This window comes from Oncorhynchus gorbuscha, linkage group LG06 (assembly GCF_021184085.1).
Source record: "Oncorhynchus gorbuscha isolate QuinsamMale2020 ecotype Even-year linkage group LG06, OgorEven_v1.0, whole genome shotgun sequence".
Taxonomy (NCBI): Eukaryota; Metazoa; Chordata; class Actinopteri; order Salmoniformes; family Salmonidae; genus Oncorhynchus; species Oncorhynchus gorbuscha.
Window position 1 is genome coordinate 102,641,682 of NC_060178.1, and position 20,711 is coordinate 102,662,392.

General features: G+C 49.6%; 1 protein-coding gene across 1 annotated transcript in view; it reads right to left on the reverse strand.

Moving 5' to 3' along the window:
* The window catches only part of LOC124038637 (integrin alpha-9-like), a 153,587-nt gene that overhangs the window by 15,982 nt on the left and 116,894 nt on the right, over nt 1-20,711 (reverse strand). Inside the window, exons 19-23 of the mRNA XM_046354722.1 lie at nt 18,123-18,209; nt 13,473-13,552; nt 10,022-10,105; nt 1,236-1,344; nt 615-722 (exon numbers count right to left, since the gene is read on the reverse strand). Coding sequence (XP_046210678.1) covers nt 615-722; nt 1,236-1,344; nt 10,022-10,105; nt 13,473-13,552; nt 18,123-18,209 — 468 coding nt within the window. The remainder of the gene's footprint in view (nt 1-614; nt 723-1,235; nt 1,345-10,021; nt 10,106-13,472; nt 13,553-18,122; nt 18,210-20,711) is intronic.

A 20,711-nucleotide genomic window follows, 5' to 3' on the forward strand; every position in this document is an offset into this window, starting at 1 on the left:
GTTGGGCTCCCCCTGATCTACCTATATGAAAGGAGTGGTGCAGGGGTTATGGAAACAAAGCACCCACTGGGGGTACCTAAATGAGAACTGTTGTTGTGAAACTAAATGGTCGCCCAGCCAGTAGTAGCTGTATCAACACTTCTTTCCCATTTATCCAAAAACATCACCAAATAGTGCCTCGCACTGTTCTAACACGTCCTGTGTTCCATGAGCAGAGACATAGATAAACAATAAGGACATTTTAACAGTATTAAAGTGTTTGCCAACGTGGATCCACAGCACTCCGCTCTGAAGGAAAACAAGAGCGATAGACTTCAGTTGGATAAAGGCAACAAAGAATGTGGATGTGTGTAGGTGGATGAACCCCTAAACAACGCCAGAGGTACTGACGTTTGGGCCAATGGGTGGATAGTGTGGATAGACTGCTGTGCCATCATTGGTCTCCCCTCAGAGCCTGGTTCCTGTCTAGATATCTTCCTTCTAGGATGTTTTTCCTGTCTCTTTGAGGTCTAGGCCTGGTTAATGTAAAAGCACCTGATGATAACTGCTGATGTATAAAGGACCTTATAAATTGTTTGAATTTGATGAATAAACTGCTGTTGAAAGGTTCCCACCTGTGTGTCCATGATGTGGAACATGTCGGCCCCATTGCCAGCCAGTCGGTTTGGGATCCTGATGTCCACTATGGAGCCAGGTAACCTGCTGGGGCCGTTGTTGATCACCTGGAAGACGATGAAAGAGGTGGAGAGAAATATTAGGGAGAGAAAGATGGTGAAGGGTAGAGAGAAATAGAAGGTCAGGGGTAAGAGAGGTAGAGGATTGAGGTAAGAGAGGTAGAGGATTGAGGTAAGAGAGGTAGAGGATTGAGGTAAGAGAGAATGTGGGGGGTAGAAAGAAAGAAAGAAAGGTGGATGGGAAACAGGGATAGGGAGAGAATAGAGTGAGAGAGTAGTGTGAGAGAGCGAAAGAGAGAGAGTAGTGTGAGAGAGCGAAAGAGAGGGCAAAAGAGAGAGAGTAGTGAGAGAGAGCGATAGAGAGGGCAAAAGAGAGAGAGTAGTGAGAGAGGGCAAAAGAGAGAGAGTAGTGAGAGAGAGCGATAGAGAGATATGTGTACAAGGAGCCAAAATAATATGCTGCATGTTTTGACGAGGTAGATGAGGTAGAGCTACTGGTACAGCCATATCAATATAATTGACTTGAATGGGGATTCCCGGATGTACAGGTGTCACCAATACCTGAAAGGTGAAGTTTAGAGGCTGGAAGTTACACTCCATGTCCTCCAGCTGCATGAAGCGAGAAGCATCGATGGAGTTCCCATACAGGAAGGATGTTGGAGTCACTAAACTGTAGACGGATAGAAAGTGATATGGTATTGCGCAGCCCCAACAGATTCATGCCAAGATCATTATTTACGGATATCAAGTCAAATGTAAAACATGTTTTTGTAGGTCTGTATGTTTTATAGATCAATGTACTGTTAGAGAGAGACTGATTAAAGACTGGTGTGTCCCCAGATGTTTTCTTCAAGTCCTGTGGTAGAGGAAAGCTGTCATGTTCTGTGAGAATAGTAGTTCTTCCACTGCTCTATCAATCGCTACATACTTTAGTCTAAGCCATCATTGAAGTCGTTTTTGGTGAGTAGGGGCACGAGGGGCGTTGTACAAAACAAAGTCATCAGCGAATGGATTGTCTCTAACTAATCAATTAGAGTATCAACGCCAATGACAAAGGAAAGATCTAGGATCTGATAAAACACCTCAGCTACAGCTCTACTCTGCTGTCTGATAATGCTGTCTGATGTCTGATAATGTAGCTCAGCTCTGTCTGGTGTCTTTCATCTTTCAAGAGGATTAGAACAGAGGTGGAGAGACCAGGCGGGGGAGAGACCAGGTAGGGTGAATCCAAGCAGTGAGAGACCAGACAGGGCGAGTCCAAGCAGGGAGAGACCAGGCAGGGCGAGTCCAAGCAGGGAGAGATCAGGCAAGGAGAGATCAAGCAGGGAGAAACCAAGCAAGGAAAGACCAAGCAGAGAGAGACCAAGCAGGGAGAGACCAAGCAGGGAGAGACCAAGCAGGGCGAGTCCAAACAGGGAGAGACCAGGCAGGGAAAGACCAGGAAGGGTGAGTCCAAGCAGGGCGAGACCAAGCAGGGAGAGTCCAAGCAAGGAGAGTCCAAGCAGGGAGAGACCAAGCAGGGCGAGTCCAAACAGGGAGAGACCAAGCAGGGCGAGACCAAGCAGGGCGAAACCAAGCAGGGCGAGACCAAGCGGGGAGAGACCAGGCAGGGAGAGACCAGGCAGGGAGAGACCAGGCAGGGAAAGACCAAGCTGGGAGAGACCAGGCAGGGAGAGACCAGGCAGGGAGAGACCAAGCTGGGAGAGACCAAGCTGGGAGAGACCAGGCAGGGAGAGATCAGGCAGGGCGAGACCAGGCAGGGCGAGACCAAGCAGGGCGAAACCAAGCAGGGAGAGACCAAGCAGGCCGAGACCAAGCAGGGCGAGACCAAGCAGGGAGAGACCAAGCAGGGAGAGACCAAGCAGGGAGAGACCAGGCAGGGAGAGACCAGGCAGGGAGAGACCAGGCAGGGAGAGACCAGGCAGGGAGAGACCAGGCAGGGAGAGACCAGGCAAGGAGAGACCAAGCAAGGAGAGACCAAGCAAGGAGAGACCAAGCAGGGAGAGACCAAGCAGGGAGACCAAGCAGGGAGAGACCAAGCAGGGAGAGACCAAGCAGGGCGAGTCCAAACAGGGAGAGACCAGGCAGGGAAAGACCAGGAAGGGTGAGTCCAAGCAGGGCGAGACCAAGCAGGGAGAGTCCAAGCAAGGAGAGTCCAAGCAGGGAGAGACCAAGCAGGGCGAGTCCAAACAGGGAGAGACCAAGCAGGGCGAAACCAAGCAGGGAGAGACCAAGCAGGCCGAGACCAAGCAGGGCGAGACCAAGCAGGGAGAGACCAAGCAGGGAGAGACCAAGCAGGGAGAGACCAAGCAGGGAGAGACCAGGCAGGGAGAGACCAGGCAGGGAGAGACCAAGCAGGAGAGAGGGAGAGACCAGACAGGGAGAGACCAGGCAGGGAGAGACCAAGCAAGGAGAGACCAAGCAAGGAGAGACCTTGCAAGGAGAGACCAAGCAGGGAGAGACCAAGCAGGGAGAGACCAAGCAGGGAGAGACCAAGCAGGGAGAGACCAAGCAGGGCGAGTCCAGACAGGGAGAGACCAGGCAGGGAAAGACCAGGAAGGGTGAGTCCAAGCAGGGCGAGACCAAGCAGGGAGAGTCCAAGCAAGGAGAGTCCAAGCAGGGAGAGACCAAGCAGGGCGAGTCCAAACAGGGAGAGACCAGGCAGGGAGAGTCCAAAGCAGGGAGAGACCAAGCAGGGAGAGTCCAAGCAAGGAGAGTCCAAGCAGGGAGAGACCAAGCAAGGAGAGACCAGGCAGGGAGAGACCAAGCAAGGAGAGACCAGGCAGGGAGAGACCAAGCAAGGAGAGACCAAGCAGGGAGAGTCCAAGCAGGGCGAGTCCAAACAGGGAGAGACCAGGCAGGGAGAGTCCAAAGCAGGGAGAGACCAAGCAGGGAGAGACCAAGCAAGGAGAGACCAGGCAGGGAGAGACCAAGCAAGGAGAGACCAGGCAGGGAGAGACCAAGCAGGGAGAGACCAGACAGGGAGAGACCAGGCAGGGAGAGACCAAGCAAGGAGAGACCAAGCAGGGAGAGTCCAAGCAGGGCGAGTCCAAACAGGGAGAGACCAGGCAGGGAGAGTCCAAAGCAGGGAGAGACCAAGCAGGGAGAGACCAAGCAAGGAGAGACCAGGCAGGGAGAGACCAAGCAAGGAGAGACCAGGCAGGGAGAGACCAAGCAAGGAGAGACCAGGCAGGGAGAGACCAAGCAGGGAGAGACCAGACAGGGCGAGACCAAGCAGGGCGAAACCAAGCAGGGAGAGACCAAGCAGGCCGAGACCAAGCAGGGCGAGACCAAGCAGGGAGAGACCAAGCAGGGAGAGACCAAGCAGGGAGAGACCAGGCAGGGAGAGACCAGGCAGGGAGAGACCAAGCAGGGAGAGACCAGGCAGGGAGAGACCAGGCAAGGAGAGACCAAGCAAGGAGAGACCAAGCAAGGAGAGACCAAGCAGGGAGAGACCAAGCAGGGAGAGACCAAGCAGGGAGAGACCAAGCAGGGAGAGACCAAGCAGGGCGAGTCCAAACAGGGAGAGACCAGGCAGGGAAAGACCAGGAAGGGTGAGTCCAAGCAGGGCGAGACCAAGCAGGGAGAGTCCAAGCAAGGAGAGTCCAAGCAGGGAGAGACCAAGCAGGGCGAGTCCAAACAGGGAGAGACCAAGCAGGGCGAAACCAAGCAGGGAGAGACCAAGCAGGCCGAGACCAAGCAGGGCGAGACCAAGCAGGGCGAGACCAAGCAGGGAGAGACCAAGCAGGGAGAGACCAAGCAGGGAGAGACCAGGCAGGGAGAGACCAGGCAGGGAGAGACCAAGCAGGGAGAGACCAGACAGGGAGAGACCAGGCAGGGAGAGACCAAGCAAGGAGAGACCAAGCAAGGAGAGACCTTGCAAGGAGAGACCAAGCAGGGAGAGACCAAGCAGGGAGAGACCAAGCAGGGAGAGACCAAGCAGGGAGAGACCAAGCAGGGAGAGACCAAGCAGGGCGAGTCCAGACAGGGAGAGACCAGGCAGGGAAAGACCAGGAAGGGTGAGTCCAAGCAGGGCGAGACCAAGCAGGGAGAGTCCAAGCAAGGAGAGTCCAAGCAGGGAGAGACCAAGCAGGGCGAGTCCAAACAGGGAGAGACCAGGCAGGGAGAGTCCAAAGCAGGGAGAGACCAAGCAGGGAGAGTCCAAGCAAGGAGAGTCCAAGCAGGGAGAGACCAAGCAAGGAGAGACCAGGCAGGGAGAGACCAAGCAAGGAGAGACCAGGCAGGGAGAGACCAAGCAAGGAGAGACCAAGCAGGGAGAGTCCAAGCAGGGCGAGTCCAAACAGGGAGAGACCAGGCAGGGAGAGTCCAAAGCAGGGAGAGACCAAGCAGGGAGAGACCAAGCAAGGAGAGACCAGGCAGGGAGAGACCAAGCAAGGAGAGACCAGGCAGGGAGAGACCAAGCAGGGAGAGACCAGACAGGGAGAGACCAGGCAGGGAGAGACCAAGCAAGGAGAGACCAAGCAAGGAGAGACCTTGCAAGGAGAGACCAAGCAGGGAGAGACCAAGCAGGGAGAGACCAAGCAGGGAGAGACCAAGCAGGGCGAGTCCAAACAGGGAGAGACCAGGCAGGGAAAGACCAGGAAGGGTGAGTCCAAGCAGGGCGAGACCAAGCAGGGAGAGTCCAAGCAAGGAGAGTCCAAGCAGGGAGAGACCAAGCAGGGCGAGTCCAAACAGGGAGAGACCAGGCAGGGAGAGTCCAAAGCAGGGAGAGACCAAGCAGGGAGAGTCCAAGCAAGGAGAGTCCAAGCAGGGAGAGACCAAGCAGGGCGAGTCCAGGCAGGGAAAGACCAGGCAGGGTGAGTCCAAGCAGGGCGAGACCAGGCAGGGCGAGTCCAAGCAGGGCGAGACCAGGCAGGGCGAGTCCAAGCAGGGAGAGACCAAGCAGGGAGAGTCCAAGCAAGGAGAGTCCAAGCAGGGAGAGACCAAGCAAGGAGAGACCAGGCAGGGAGAGACCAGGCAGGGAGAGACCAGGCAGGGAGAGACCAAGCAGGGAGAGACCAAAGCAGGGAGAGTCCAAGCAGGGAGAGTCCAAAGCAGGGAGAGTCCAAGCAGGGAGAGTCCAAGCAGGGGGAGTCCAAAGCAGGGAGAGTCCAAAGCAGGGAGAGTCCAAAGCAGTGGGAGTCCAAGCAGGGGGAGTCCAAGCAGGGAGAGTCCAAAGCAGGGAGAGTCCAAAGCAGTGGGAGTCCAAAGCAGGGAGAGTCCAAAGCAGGGAGAGTCCAAAGCAGGGAGAGTCCAAGCAGGGAGAGTCCAAGCAGGGAGAGTCCAAGCAGGGAGAGTCAAAGCAGGGAGAGTCCAAAGCAGGGAGAGTCCAAAGCAGGGAGAGTCCAAGCAGGGGGAGTCCAAGCAGGGAGAGTCCAAAGCAGGGAGAGTCCAAAGCAGTGGGAGTCCAAAGCAGGGAGAGTCCAAGCAGGGAGAGTCCAAGCAGGGAGAGTCAAAGCAGGGAGAGTCCAAAGCAGGGAGAGTCCAAAGCAGGGAGAGTCCAAAGCAGGGAGAGTCCAAGCAGGGAGAGTCCAAAGCAGGGAGATTCCAAGCAGGGAGAGTCCAAAGCAGGGAGAGTCCAAAGCAGGGAGAGTCCAAAGCAGTGGGAGTCCAAAGCAGGGAGAGTCCAAAGCAGTGGGAGTCCAAAGCAGGGAGAGTCCAAGCAGGGAGAGTCCAAGCAGGGAGAGTCCAAGCAGGGAGAGTCCAAGCAGGGAGAGTCCAAGCAGGGAGAGTCAAAGCAGGGAGAGTCCAAAGCAGGGAGAGTCCAAGCAGGGGGAGTCCAAGCAGGGAGAGTCCAAAGCAGGGAGAGTCCAAAGCAGTGGGAGTCCAAAGCAGGGAGAGTCCAAGCAGGGAGAGTCCAAGCAGGGAGAGTCAAAGCAGGGAGAGTCCAAAGCAGGGAGAGTCCAAGCAGGGGGAGTCCAAGCAGGGAGAGTCCAAGCAAGGAGAGTCCAAGCAGGGAGAGACCAAGCAAGGAGAGACCAGGCAGGGAGAGACCAAGCAAGGAGAGACCAGGCAGGGAGAGACCAAGCAAGGAGAGACCAAGCAGGGAGAGTCCAAGCAGGGCGAGTCCAAACAGGGAGAGACCAGGCAGGGAGAGTCCAAAGCAGGGAGAGACCAAGCAGGGAGAGACCAAGCAAGGAGAGACCAGGCAGGGAGAGACCAAGCAAGGAGAGACCAGGCAGGGAGAGACCAAGCAGGGAGAGACCAGACAGGGAGAGACCAGGCAGGGAGAGACCAAGCAAGGAGAGACCAAGCAAGGAGAGACCAAGCAGGGAGAGACCAAGCAGGGAGAGACCAAGCAGGGAGAGACCAAGCAGGGAGAGACCAAGCAGGGCGAGTCCAAACAGGGAGAGACCAGGCAGGGAAAGACCAGGAAGGGTGAGTCCAAGCAGGGCGAGACCAAGCAGGGAGAGTCCAAGCAAGGAGAGTCCAAGCAGGGAGAGACCAAGCAGGGCGAGTCCAAACAGGGAGAGACCAGGCAGGGAGAGTCCAAAGCAGGGAGAGACCAAGCAGGGAGAGTCCAAGCAAGGAGAGTCCAAGCAGGGAGAGACCAAGCAGGGCGAGTCCAGGCAGGGAAAGACCAGGCAGGGTGAGTCCAAGCAGGGCGAGACCAGGCAGGGCGAGTCCAAGCAGGGCGAGACCAGGCAGGGCGAGTCCAAGCAGGGAGAGACCAGGCAGGGAGAGTCCAAGCAGGGAGAGTCCAAAGCAGTGGGAGTCCAAAGCAGGGAGAGTCCAAAGCAGGGAGAGTCCAAAGCAGGGAGAGTCCAAGCAGGGAGAGTCCAAGCAGGGAGAGTCCAAGCAGGGAGAGTCCAAAGCAGGGAGAGTCCAAGCAGGGAGAGTCCAAGCAGGGAGAGTCCAGGCAGACTCATAAACTACCAGAGACACTGAGTGTTAAGTTTTGAGTTTCATCTTACTGCGACAGTTTATATTAATCATGATACAGCTCAAATAAAAAGAGACTGTCTATTAGCTTGATTCTAGCCAACCATTTAGCATCCTGTCCATGCTGATGGATAATGTATATTTGAATAATACATGGTGTTGTCTAGTGACTTCATCTGATAGCATACGTTCAGAGACTTTACCAATACATTATGTGGATTGGGTGTGTTTGGCCTAACTCTAGGAAATGGTTTACAGCATGTCTACAGTACGTGTGTATTACAGCATGTCTACAGTAAGTGTGTATTACAGCATGTCTACAGTAAGTGTGTATTACAGCATGTCTACAGTAAGTGTGTATTACAGCATGTCTACAGTAAGTGTGTATTACAGCATGTCTACAGTACATGTGTATTACAGCATGTCTACAGTAAGTGTGTATTACAGCATGTCTACAGTAAGTGTGTATTACAGCATGTCTACAGTAAGTGTCTATTACAGCATGTCTACAGTAAGTGTGTATTACAGCATGTCTACAGTAAATGTGTATTACAGCATGTCTACAGTAAGTGTGTATTACAGCATGTCTACAGTAAGTGTGTATTACAGCATGTCTACAGTAAATGTGTATTACAGCATGTCTACAGTACGTGTGTATTACAGCATGTCTACAGTACGTAGGTATTACAGCATGTCTACAGTAAGTGTGTATTACAGCATGTCTACAGTAAATGTGTATTACAGCATGTCTACAGTACGTGTGTATTACAGCATGTCTACAGTACGTGTGTATTACAGCATGTCTACAGTAAGTGTGTATTACAGCATGTCTACAGTATGTGTGTATTACAGCATGTCTACAGTAAGTGTGTATTACAGCATGTCTACAGTATGTGTGTATTACAGCATGTCTACAGTATGTGTGTATTACAGCATGTCTACAGTAAGTGTGTATTACAGCATGTCTATAGTAAGTATGTATTACAGCATGTCTACAGTAAATGTGTATTACAGCATGTCTACAGTACGTGTGTATTACAGCATGTCTACAGTAAGTGTGTATTACAGCATGTCTACAGTAAGTGTGTATTACAGAATGTCTACAGTAAGTGTGTATTACAGCATGTCTACAGTACGTGTGTATTACAGCATGTCTACAGTAAGTGTGTATTACAGCATGTCTACAGTAAGTGTGTATTACAGCATGTCTACAGTAAGTGTGTATTACAGCATGTCTACAGTAAGTGTATATTACAGCATGTCTACAGTATGTGTGTATTACAGCATGTCTACAGTAAGTGTGTATTACAGCATGTCTATAGTAAGTGTGTATTACAGCATGTCTACAGTAAATGTGTATTACAGCATGTCTACAGTACGTGTGTATTACAGCATGTCTACAGTAAGTGTGTATTACAGCATGTCTACAGTAAGTGTGTATTACAGAATGTCTACAGTAAGTGTGTATTACAGCATGTCTACAGTACGTGTGTATTACAGCATGTCTACAGTAAGTGTGTATTACAGCATGTCTACAGTAAGTGTGTATTACAGCATGTCTACAGTAAGTGTGTATTACAGCATGTCTACAGTAAGTGTGTATTACAGCATGTCTACAGTAAGTGTGTATTACAGCATGTCTACAGTAAGTGTGTATTACAGCATGTCTACAGTACGTGTGTATTACAGCATGTCTACAGTACGTGTGTATTACAGCATGTCTACAGTAAATGTGTATTACAGCATGTCTACAGTAAGTGTGTATTACAGCATGTCTACAGTAAGTGTGTATTACAGCATGTCTACAGTAAGTGTGTATTACAGCATGTCTACAGTAAGTGTGTATTACAGCATGTCTACAGTACATGTGTATTACAGCATGTCTACAGTAAGTGTGTATTACAGCATGTCTACAGTACATGTGTATTACAGCATGTCTACAGTAAGTGTGTATTACAGCATGTCTACAGTAAGTGTGTATCACAGCATGTCTACAGTAAGTGTGTATCACAGCATGTCTACAGTAAGTGTGTATTACAGCATGTCTACAGTATGTGTGTATTACAGCATGTCTACAGTATGTGTGTATTACAGCATGTCTACAGTATGTGTGTATTACAGCATGTCTACAGTAAGTGTGTATTACAGCATGTCTACAGTAAGTGTGTATTACAGCATGTCTACAGTAAATGTGTATTACAGCATGTCTACAGTACGTGTGTATTACAGCATGTCTACAGTAAGTGTGTATTACAGCATGTCTACAGTAAGTGTGTATTACAGCATGTCTACAGTAAGTGTGTATTACAGCATGTCTACAGTAAGTGTGTATTACAGCATGTCTACAGTAAGTGTGTATTACAGCATGTCTACAGTACGTGTGTATTACAGCATGTCTACAGTACGTGTGTATTACAGCATGTCTACAGTAAGTGTGTATTGCAGACAAAGTTTTATCCTCTTACCCAGTGATAGCTGTGTCCACCTCATGGACCAGTGGGATAGACAGATCCAACTTGTTGTCCAACAGCCTATGCTCAGGGTTGGCACTACAATGAGAAAACAATAGGAGGCACTTAACAAATAGTCCATATAGTAGATAATAACACATCAACTATGCCAATTTACAGAATAGTGATTTAAGTATGAAGCTTTGTCTTCTCTACAGCAAAGTGAAAGTTCAATCTTAAATTCTTCTGTCTAAAGAAAAAAGGTCTTCATCATTTTTCCACTGCTAACTTCCATACAAATCTGGCTGCTTGGAATTATTCCCCTCTCCCAATCATGTGACAGGAGACCCCTCCCAGCAGTCTAATGTGACAGGAGACCCCTCCCAGCAGTCTAATATGATGGCAGACCCCTCCCAGCAGTCTGTGACAGGAGACCCCTCACAGCAGTCTAATGTGACAGCAGACCCCTCCCAGCAGTCTGTGACAGCAGACCCCTCCCAGCAGTCTGTGACAGCAGACCCCTCCCAGCAGTCTGTGACAGCAGACCCCTCCCAGCAGTCTGTGACAGCAGACCCCTCCCAGCAGTCTGTGACAGCAGACCCCTCCCAGCAGTCTAATGTGACAGCAGACCCCTCCCAGCAGTCTAATGTGACAGCAGACCCCTCCCAGCAGTCTGTGACAGCAGACCCCTCCCAGCAGTCTGTGACAGCAGACCCCTCCCAGCAGTCTGTGACAGCAGACCCCTCCCAGCAGTCTGTGACAGCAGACCCCTCCCAGCAGTCTGTGACAGCAGACCCCTCCCAGCAGTCTGTGACAGCAGACCTCTCCCAGCAGTCTAATGTGATGGCAGACCCCTCCCAGCAGTCTGTGACAGCAGACCCCTCCCAGCAGTCTAATTTGATGGCAGACCCCTCCCAGCAGTCTAATGTGACGGCAGACCCCTCCCAGCAGTCTGTGACAGCAGACCCCTCCCAGCAGTCTGTGACGTCAGACCCCTCCCAGCATTCTGTGACAGCAGACCCCTCCCAGCAGTCTAATGTGACGGCAGACCCCTCCCAGAAGTCTTAATACCCCGACTACACCGCTCGTATCACTTACGCGACATTTAGAAATCTATATTATTCAATTATTGCACCCACACTGCTCGTGCGCACCAACGAGCGTCTGATTTGCCCAGGGCTAAAATAGAAGTCAGTTCTATTTGTGACACAGATCGCGCTGCAAGTCCTGCCTCTCCCATATCCTCATTGGTTTATAGAAGCAGGTACCCACGTGTCATCTCCTCATTGGTTATACCCACGTGGGTGATTGAAAGACGAACTGTGTTGTCGGTCATCGTGGTAATGTTATGAAAGTTTAGACGCCAATCACCATGTAAGTTCAAAGAAGAAAAAGCCTGGAAGGAGGAGAGATGACTAGAAACGAGTCGGGTTGACCGTTTTATGTGTGGATTAATTGTCGTAGTAGAGGATCTTGTGCATTTCAGGTAAAATAACAACTCACTGTTTATATCCAAGGACAAATTAGCTAGCAACAGCAGGCTAACTAAATAGGACAAATTAGGTGTGAAGGGACAAAATACATTTATGCACGATGGCACACACGCAGCCGTTTTGGGTTCCGTGTAATGTGACGGCAGATACCTCCCAGCAGTCTAATGTGACGGCGGCCCCCTCCCAGTCGTGTGTAACGGAGGCCCCCTCCCAGTCGTGTGTAACGGAGGCCCCCTCCCAGTCGTGTGTAACGGAGGCCCCCTCCCAGTCTAGTGTGACGGCGGCCCCCTCCCAGTCTAGTGTGTAACGGAGGCCCCCTCCCAGTCTAGTGTGACGGCGGCCCCCTCCCAGTCGTGTGTAACGGAGGCCCCCTCCCAGTCGTGTGTAACGGAGGCCCCCTCCCAGTCGTGTGTAACGGAGGCCCCCTCCCAGTCGTGTGTAACGGAGGCCCCCTCCCAGTCTAGTGTGACGGCGGCCCCCTCCCAGTCTAGTGTGTGACGGCGGCCCCCTCCCAGTCGTGTGTGACGGAGGCCCCCTCCCAGTCGTGTGTAACGGAGGCCCCCTCCCAGTCGTGTGTAACGGAGGCCCCCTCCCAGTCGTGTGTAACGGAGGCCCCCTCCCAGTCGTGTGTAACGGAGGCCCCCTCCCAGTCTAGTGTGACCCCCCTCCCAGTCTAGTGTGTGACGGCGGCCCCCTCCCAGTCGTGTGTGACGGAGGCCCCCTCCCAGTCGTGTGTAACGGAGGCCCCTCCCAGTCGTGTGTAACGGAGGCCCCTCCCAGTCGTGTGTAACGGAGGCCCCCTCCCAGTCGTGTGTAACGGAGGCCCCCTCCCAGTCTTGTGTGACCGCGGCCCCCTCCCAGTCTTGTGTGACGGCGGCCCCTCCCAGTCTTGTGTGACGGCGGCCCCTCCCAGTCTTGTGTGACGGCGGCCCCCTCCCAGTCTTGTGTGACGGCGGCCCCTCCCAGTCTTGTGTGACGGCGGCCCCCTCCCAGTCTTGTGTGACGGCGGCCCCTCCCAGTCTTGTGTGACGGCGGCCCCTCCCAGTCTTGTGTGACGGCGGCCCCCCCAGTCTTGTGTGACGGCGGCCCCCTCCCAGTCTTGTGTGACGGCGGCCCCCTCCCAGTCTTGTGTGACGGCGGCCCCCTCCCAGTCTTGTGTGACGGCGGCCCCCTCCCAGTCTTGTGTGACCGCGGCCCCCTCCCAGTCTTGTGTGACGGCGGCCCCCTCCCAGTCTTGTGTGACGGCGGCCCCCTCCCAGTCTTTTGTGACGGCGGCCCCCTCCCAGTCTTGTGTGACGGCGGCCCCCTCCCAGTCTTGTGTGACCGCGGCCCCCTCCCAGTCTTGTGTGACCGCGGCCCCCTCCCAGTCTTGTGTGACGGCGGCCCCCTCCCAGTCTTGTGTGACGGCGGCCCCCTCCCAGTCTTGTGTGACGGCGGCCCCCTCCCAGTCTTGTGTGACGGCGGCCCCCTCCCAGTCTTGTGTGACGGCGGCCCCCTCCCAGTCTTGTGTGACGGCGGCCCCCTCCCAAACTAACTAACTGCTCTCTGCTCAGTAGCAAACATACAAGATATGCACTTCCAGTGGTTAGACAATGATGTCAGTTGTGTACATACAGTGTGTAGGTCCAAGGCAAATGCAATTACACACGATAATGTGAGCAAACAGAATCGACTTCCACTCGACTGAGTACCTGACATGATTAGAAAGGGTACCAATCAAACCTGTAATTGTGTCTGTGTGGAGGACTTTTAATCGCAGTACCAGACATGATTAGAAAGGGTACCAATCAAACCTGTAATTGTGTCTGTGTGGAGGACTTTTAATCGCAGTACCTGACATGATTAGCAAAGCGTACAAATTAAAGGTCTATGTAGTGTGTATACATCTTCTCATTACCAACAAATAGTCTGGGTTTAGGCTTACCTTGCACTAAAACATTCCCTTGTATTACATTTATAACGTCACAACGTACCTTTTTGCATGAACTAAAAACTGCAATGTCTCATTTTCCCCTGAAAGCCGACTTGTGTCGAAGATCACTGCAAGATGATACTGAGGAAAGACAAGGAAAGAGGAGGAGTGTTGGGGAAAGACGAGTGTTGGGGGAGGCTTTTAGTTAAATAACATGATGTACATCAAGTAGCCGTCAAAATCATTTGTTTGCTTTTCAGGCTCTCCAGGGTATATTGGCAGTCAGTCAGTCAGTCAGGCCAGCAGGCAGTCAGTGGGTACTGTAGGCTACTCCATCCGGTTTTCCTCTATACAGACTATTCACATCATGGCCCATTAACTGCAGTCAATACCAGAAGGGTATAGTACGCCATCCTGTTGCATTTGAGGTTATAACTAGATTCCACATGGTTGGTATGGAAAGACATTTATGTCTGAACTACACACTGACTGTAAAACATTTATAAGTAAATATTCTGTGATCATGTTTAAGACCGTTGCCTTAATCTGTGCTCTTGATAAAGTAAATGTTATGCATGGGTAACAATGAAGACTAGACATTGAATGGTATGGTTGGTATTAGAAGACTTGAGTGTAAAAAACATAGGAACACAAGATATTTCCATGACAGACTGACCAGGTGAATCCAGGTGAAACTATGACCCCTTATTAATGTCACCTGTTAAATCCACTTCAATCAGTGTAGATGAAGCGAGGAGACAGGTTAAAGAAGGATTTTTAAGCCAATTGAAACATGGATTGTGTATAGCAGATCCTTTGTTCAGACCACCACCCAGGACAGTGGATCTAATTCCAGAAGCCGACAACATCGCCGCAGAAGAGGCAGACGGTGTGGCCTCCTGGTCAGGCTCCGTTGGTGTGCACACCGCCCACCACTTCTGAGTATACTACTCGCCAATGTCCAGTCTCTTGACAACAAGGTAGACTAATTATAGCAAGGGTTGCTTTCCAGAGAGACATCAGAGACAGTAGAATTCTCTGTTTCACGGAAACATGGCTCTCTCGGGATACATTGTAGGATTCGGGTCAGCCACCGGGCTTCTTCATGCATCGCGCCAACAGAGATAAACACCTCTCTGGGAAGAAGGGCGGGGGTGTATGCTTCATGAGTACCAACTTATGGTGTACTCACAACAACATTGTCCTTCTGGTCACCCGACCTAGAATTATTTACAATCAAATGCCGGCCATATTATCTCCAAGATAATTTTTGTCAGTTATTTTCACAGCTGTGTGTATACCCCCTCAAGCAGGCACCACGACTGCCCTCAAAGAACTTCACTGGACTATGTAAACTGGAAATATATCCTGAGGCTGCATGTACTGTAGCTGGGGACAAAGCTACCTATATTCTATCACCATATTGATTGCAGCATTAACACGGGCAATATTTATTTAATTTGTATTTATTTTTCTTTAACTAGGCACTTCAGTTAAGAACAAATTCTTATTTAAAATGATGGCCTAGGAACAGCAGGTTAACTGTCTTGTACACTCACTGTTACTCTTACATCCGCAATGCATACAAGGCCCTCCCTCGCCCTCCCTTTGGCAAATCCGACCACGACTCCATCTTGCTCCTACCGTCTTCTAGGCAGAAACTCAAACAGGATGTACCCGTGACTAGAACCATTCAACGCTGGTTTGACCAATCGGAATCTACACTTCAAGATTGTTTTGATCACATGGACTGGGAAACATTCCGAGCAGCCTCAGAGAATAACATCAATCTATACGCTAACTCCGTGAGTAAGTTTAAAAGGAAGTGCATTGGAGATGTGACTATTAAAACCTACCCTAACCAGAAACTGTGGATGGATTGCGGAATTTGCGCAAAACTGAAAGTGCGAACCACCGCATTTAACCATGGAAAGAGGACTGGGAATATGGCCGAATATAAACAGTGTAGTTATTCCCTCTGCAAGGCAAACAAACAAGCGAAATGTCAGTATAGGGACAAAGTGGAGTCTCATTCCAACGGCTCAGACACAAGACATATGTGGCAGGGTCTACAGGAAATTAAGGACTATAAAAACAAAACCAGCCACGTTAAGGACACCAACATCTACTTCCAGACAAACTAACCACCTTCGTTGCCCGCTTTGAGGATAATACAGTGCCACCACGGTGGGCTGCAAACAAGGACTACACCCCCCCCCACTTCTCCTTCTCCGTGGCCAATGTGAGTAAGACATTTAAACTTGTTAACCCTTGCCAGGCTGCTAGCCCAGACGGCATCCCTAGCCGCGTCCTCAGAGCATACGCATACCAGCTGGCTGGTGTGTTCACGGACATTCAATCGCTCTCTATCCCAGTCCGCTGTCCCCAAAGGCTTCAAGATGGCCACCATTGTTCCTGTACCCAAGAAGGTAAAGATAATTGAACTAAATGACTACCGCCCTGTAGCACTCACTTCTGTCATCATGAAGTGCTTTGAGAGACTAGTCAAGGATCATATCACCTCCACCGCCCCCAGGTGGTAGGAAACAACATCTCCACTTCGCTGACCCTCAACGCTGGGGCCCCACAAGGGTGAGTGCTCCCTGTTCACCCATGACTGCGTGGCCATGCATGCCTCCAACTCAATCATCAAGTTTGCAGAAGACACAACAGTAGTGGGCTTGATTACCATCAATGACGAGAGAGCCTACAGGGAGGAGGTGAGGGCACTCGGAGTGTGGTGTCTGGAAAACAACCACTCAACGTCAACAAAACGAAGGAGATGATCGTGGACTTCAGGAAACAGCAGAGCGAGCACCCCCCTATCCACATCGAAGGGACAGTAGTGGAGAAGATTGAACGTTTTAAGTGCCTCGGTGTACACATTACGGACAAACTGAACCTCGGGAGGCTGAAGAAATTTGGCTTGTCACCTAAAACCCTGCAAACTTTTACAGATGCACAATCGAGAGCATCCTGTCGGGCTAGTACGGCAACTGCACCACCCTCAACCGTAAGGCTGTCCAGATGGTGGTGCGGTCTGCACAACACATCACCAGGGGCAAACTACCTGCCCTCCAAGACACCTACAAGTCACAGGTAGTCCAAAAAGATCATTAAGGACAACAGCCATCTGAGTCACTGCATGTTCACCGCTCCACCATCCAGAAGGCGATTTCAGTGCAGGTGCATCAAAGATGGGACCGAGAGACTGAAAAACAGCTTCTATCTCAAGGCCATCAGACTGCTAAACAGCATTCACTAACTCAGAGAGGCTGCTGCCTACATAGAGACTCATATCACTGACCACTGTAATAAATGGATTACTAGTCACTTTAAACAATGCCACTTTAATAATGCTAACATATCTCACATTACTCATCTCATATGTATATACTGTATCTTATACCATCTACTGCACCATGCCTATTCCGCACATCCATATATGTTCATATTCTCATTCACCCCTTTAGATCTGTGTGTATCAGGCAGTTGTTGGGGAATTGTTAGATTACTTCTTAGATATTACTGCACTGTCGGAACTAGAAGCACAAGCATTTCAATAAACTCACATTAACATCTGCTCAGCATGTGCATGTGACCAATAAATGTGATTTGATGTGTGCCATTCAGAGGGTGAATAAGCAAGACAAAATATTTAAGTGCCTTTGAAAGTGATATGGTAGTAGGTGCCACGAGTACTGGTTTGAGAGTGCCAAGAACTGCAACGCTGCTGGGTTTTTCACACTCAAAAGTTTCCTGTGTGTATCAAGAATGCTCCACCACCCAAAGGACATCCAGCCAACTTAACACAACTGTTGGAAATATTGGAGTCAACATGGGCCAGCATCCCTGTGGAGCGCTTTCGACACCTTGTAGAGTCCATGTCCCGAAGAGTTGAGGCTGTTCTGAGGGCAAAAGGGGGTGTGACTCAATGTAAGGAAGGTGTTCCTTATGTTTTGTCAACTCAGTGTTAATGTAGAAACAACAAAACATGGAATATATTTATAAGGATTCTGGCATACCTTAGTCAGATATTTATAAACATTCTGCCATGACCAGTAGGAGCCATACCGTAGTCAGATATTTATAAACATTCTGCCATGACCAGTAGGAGCCATACCTTAGTCAGATATTTATAAACATTCTGCCATGACCAGTAGGAGCCATACCGTAGTCAGATATTTATAAACATTCTGCCATGACCGTTAGGAGCCATACCTTAGTCAGATATTTATAAACATTCTGCCATGACTGTTAGGAGCCATACCTTAGTCAGATACTTATAAACATTCTGCCATGACCGTTAGGAGCCATACCTTAGTCAGATACTTATAAACATTCTGCCATGACCGTTAGGAGCCATACCTTAGTCAGATACTTATAAACATTCTGCCATGACCGTTAGGAGCCATACCTTAGTCAGATACTTATAAACATTCTGCCATGACCGTTAGGAGCCATACCTTAGTCAGATATTTAGAAACATTCTGTCATGACCAGTAGGAGCCATACCTTAGTCAGATATTTAGAAACATTCTGTCATGACCAGTAGGAGCCATACCTTAGTCAGATATTTAGAAACATTCTGTCATGACCAGTAGGAGCCATACCTTAGTCAGATATTTAGAAACATTCTGTCATGACCAGTAGGAGCCATACCTTAGTCAGATATTTAGAAACATTCTGCCATGACCGTTAGGAGCCATACCTTAGTCTTTGCTCTCATGAAGGGAAATCCCACGCTGCATTGGAGGAAGTCTAAAGCAACAAGACCACAGGAAATGCCCTTCTCTTCCTTGAATAGAGAAACAAACATGGAGGAAGGGACAGGGGAGAGAGAGAGAGACAGAGGGACGGGGGAGAGCGAGCGAGAGCGAGCGAGAGAGAGAGAAGGGAGGGAGGGACGGGGGAAACAGTGAGAACCAAGGTGGAGGCAGCACAGAGAAAATATGATCACAGTGAAATACTCACTTCACAATATATAACAACTGTGCCTGTGAGGAATGAACTTGTTGGAGGGGAAACACAAACACAAACACAGAGAGAGAGAGAGAGAGAGAGAGAGAGAGAGAGAGAGAGAGAGAGAGAGAGAGAGAGAGAGAGAGAGAGAGAGAGAGAGAGAGAGAGAGAGAGAGAGAGAGAGAGACACAGAGAGAGAGACACAGAGAGACACAGACACAGAGAGAGACACAGACAGACAGACAGACAGACAGACAGACAGACAGACAGACAGACAGACAGACAGACAGACAGACAGACAGACAGACAGACAGAGAGAGAGAGAGAGAGAGAGAGAGAGAGAGAGAGAGAGAGAGAGAGAGAGAGAGAGAGAGAGAGAGAGAGAGAGAGAGAGAGAGACAGAGAGAGAGACAGAGAGAAAGACAGAGAGAGAGACAGAGAGAAAGACAGAGAGAAAGACAGAGAGAAAGACAGAGAGAAAGACAGAGAGAGAGACAGAGAATCAGAAAGGAAAACACTACAGCACAAAAATAAAATAAAAGATCTCTCTGTAGGACAGGATAGTAATAGGGAGGTCAACCTCTATGTCCACTCTGTGTCCCAAATGGTGTGTGTGTAAACACTAACCCTGAGAGGAGGAAGAAACCAAACAGTTTGTGTTCACTAAGGGGCTGCTGTTTCTGTGTGTGTGTGTGTACAGGGCGGGACTGTGTGTGTGTGTGTGTGTGTGTGTGTGTGTGTGTGTGTGTGTGTGTGTGTGTGTGTGTGTGTGTGTGTGTGTGTGTGTGTGTGTGTGTGTGTGTGTGTGTGTGTGTGTGTGTGTGTGTGTGTGTGTGTGTGTGTGTGTGTGTGTGTGTGTGTGTAGTCATTAAAACCCGTTTTTCAACCACTCCACAAATGTCTTGTTAATAAACTATAGTTTTGGCAAGTCTGTTAGGACATCGACTTTGTGCATGACAAGTAATTTTTCCAAGAATTGTTTACAGACAGATTATTTCACTTATAATTCACTGTATCACAATTCCAGTGGGTCAGAAGTTTACATACACTAAGTTGACTGTGCCTTTAAACAGCTTTAGAAGCTTCTGATTGACATCATTTGATTCAATTGGAGATTCAAGGCCTACCTGCAATTCAATGCCTACGTTCAAACTCAGTGTCTCTTCGCTTGGCATCATGGGCAAATCAGAATGAATCAGCCAAGACCTCAGAAAAAAATTGTAGACCTCCACAAGTCTGGTTCATCCTTGGGAGCAATTTTGAAACGCCTGAAGGTACCACGTTCATCTGTACAAACAATAGTATTGTCATGACGTTGCCCTCTTTGGGTACAGCGAGCACCATCCCCCGCTCTCTGCTCCTACAACCAGACTGCTGTGGTCAGAGAGAGGACGTAAATTCCTGAGGAGAGAATCTCCTCATGGCCACACAGAGTGAATTTTCATAGAGAACAAAGGAATGTCTTCCACCTCACAGAACTTGAGGTCCGAACAACATTTATGTTCCGGAGAAGGTATAAAAGATCGGTGAAGAATCCAGCTACAAACTGGTCCGTTTGTTACATTTTGGTGAGGCTCATGGGTGACGGTGCGGCCACATTACCATCATGCTATTTATATAATAGCCTCAGATATGAGGTTTACATCGAATTGTTGTACAAGATGAATGAGTGAGGATGATACTGTTTGTAAAATTGTGTAATGTGATTTTGGACTGTTTAATGAAGGAAACTCCAATTCCCTTTTGAGTTTAACTAAATCAGAGGACCGCCCATGAACCAGTTAGGGTCGGACATCCTGGGACAGGCCCTTACTTTGTTTGTTTGTGTGTGTGTGCACTTCTGTGATTGTTTAGTTAGTTAATAAATACATGTTTTAAGACAATTGATGTATGGATGACTGATACTGTGTTCGTGCAGATAACCAACAATTTACAACGTTTGGAATGAGACTAACGTGAGGTAAAATAAATCATTCATTAATCAGAAGACGATTGATCAGATATGGAAATATCTGAAAGGTTATATTAGGAAATTATAACTTTGCAATCTGAATATTTTCCTTGGTGCCCCGACTTCCTAGTTAATTACAGTTACATGATTAATCAGTTTGATCATGTAATACTAATTACAGAGGATCTTTGATAAAAACGAAGTCTTCAATTTAATGATAGTAAAGACACGACAGTATGCAAGTATAAACACCATGGGACCACGCAGCCGTCATACCGCTCAAGAAGGAGACACGTTCTGTCTCCTAGAGATGAATGTACTTTGTTGCGTAAAGTGCAAATCAATCCCAGAACAACAGCAAAGGACCTTGTGCTGATGCTGAAGGAA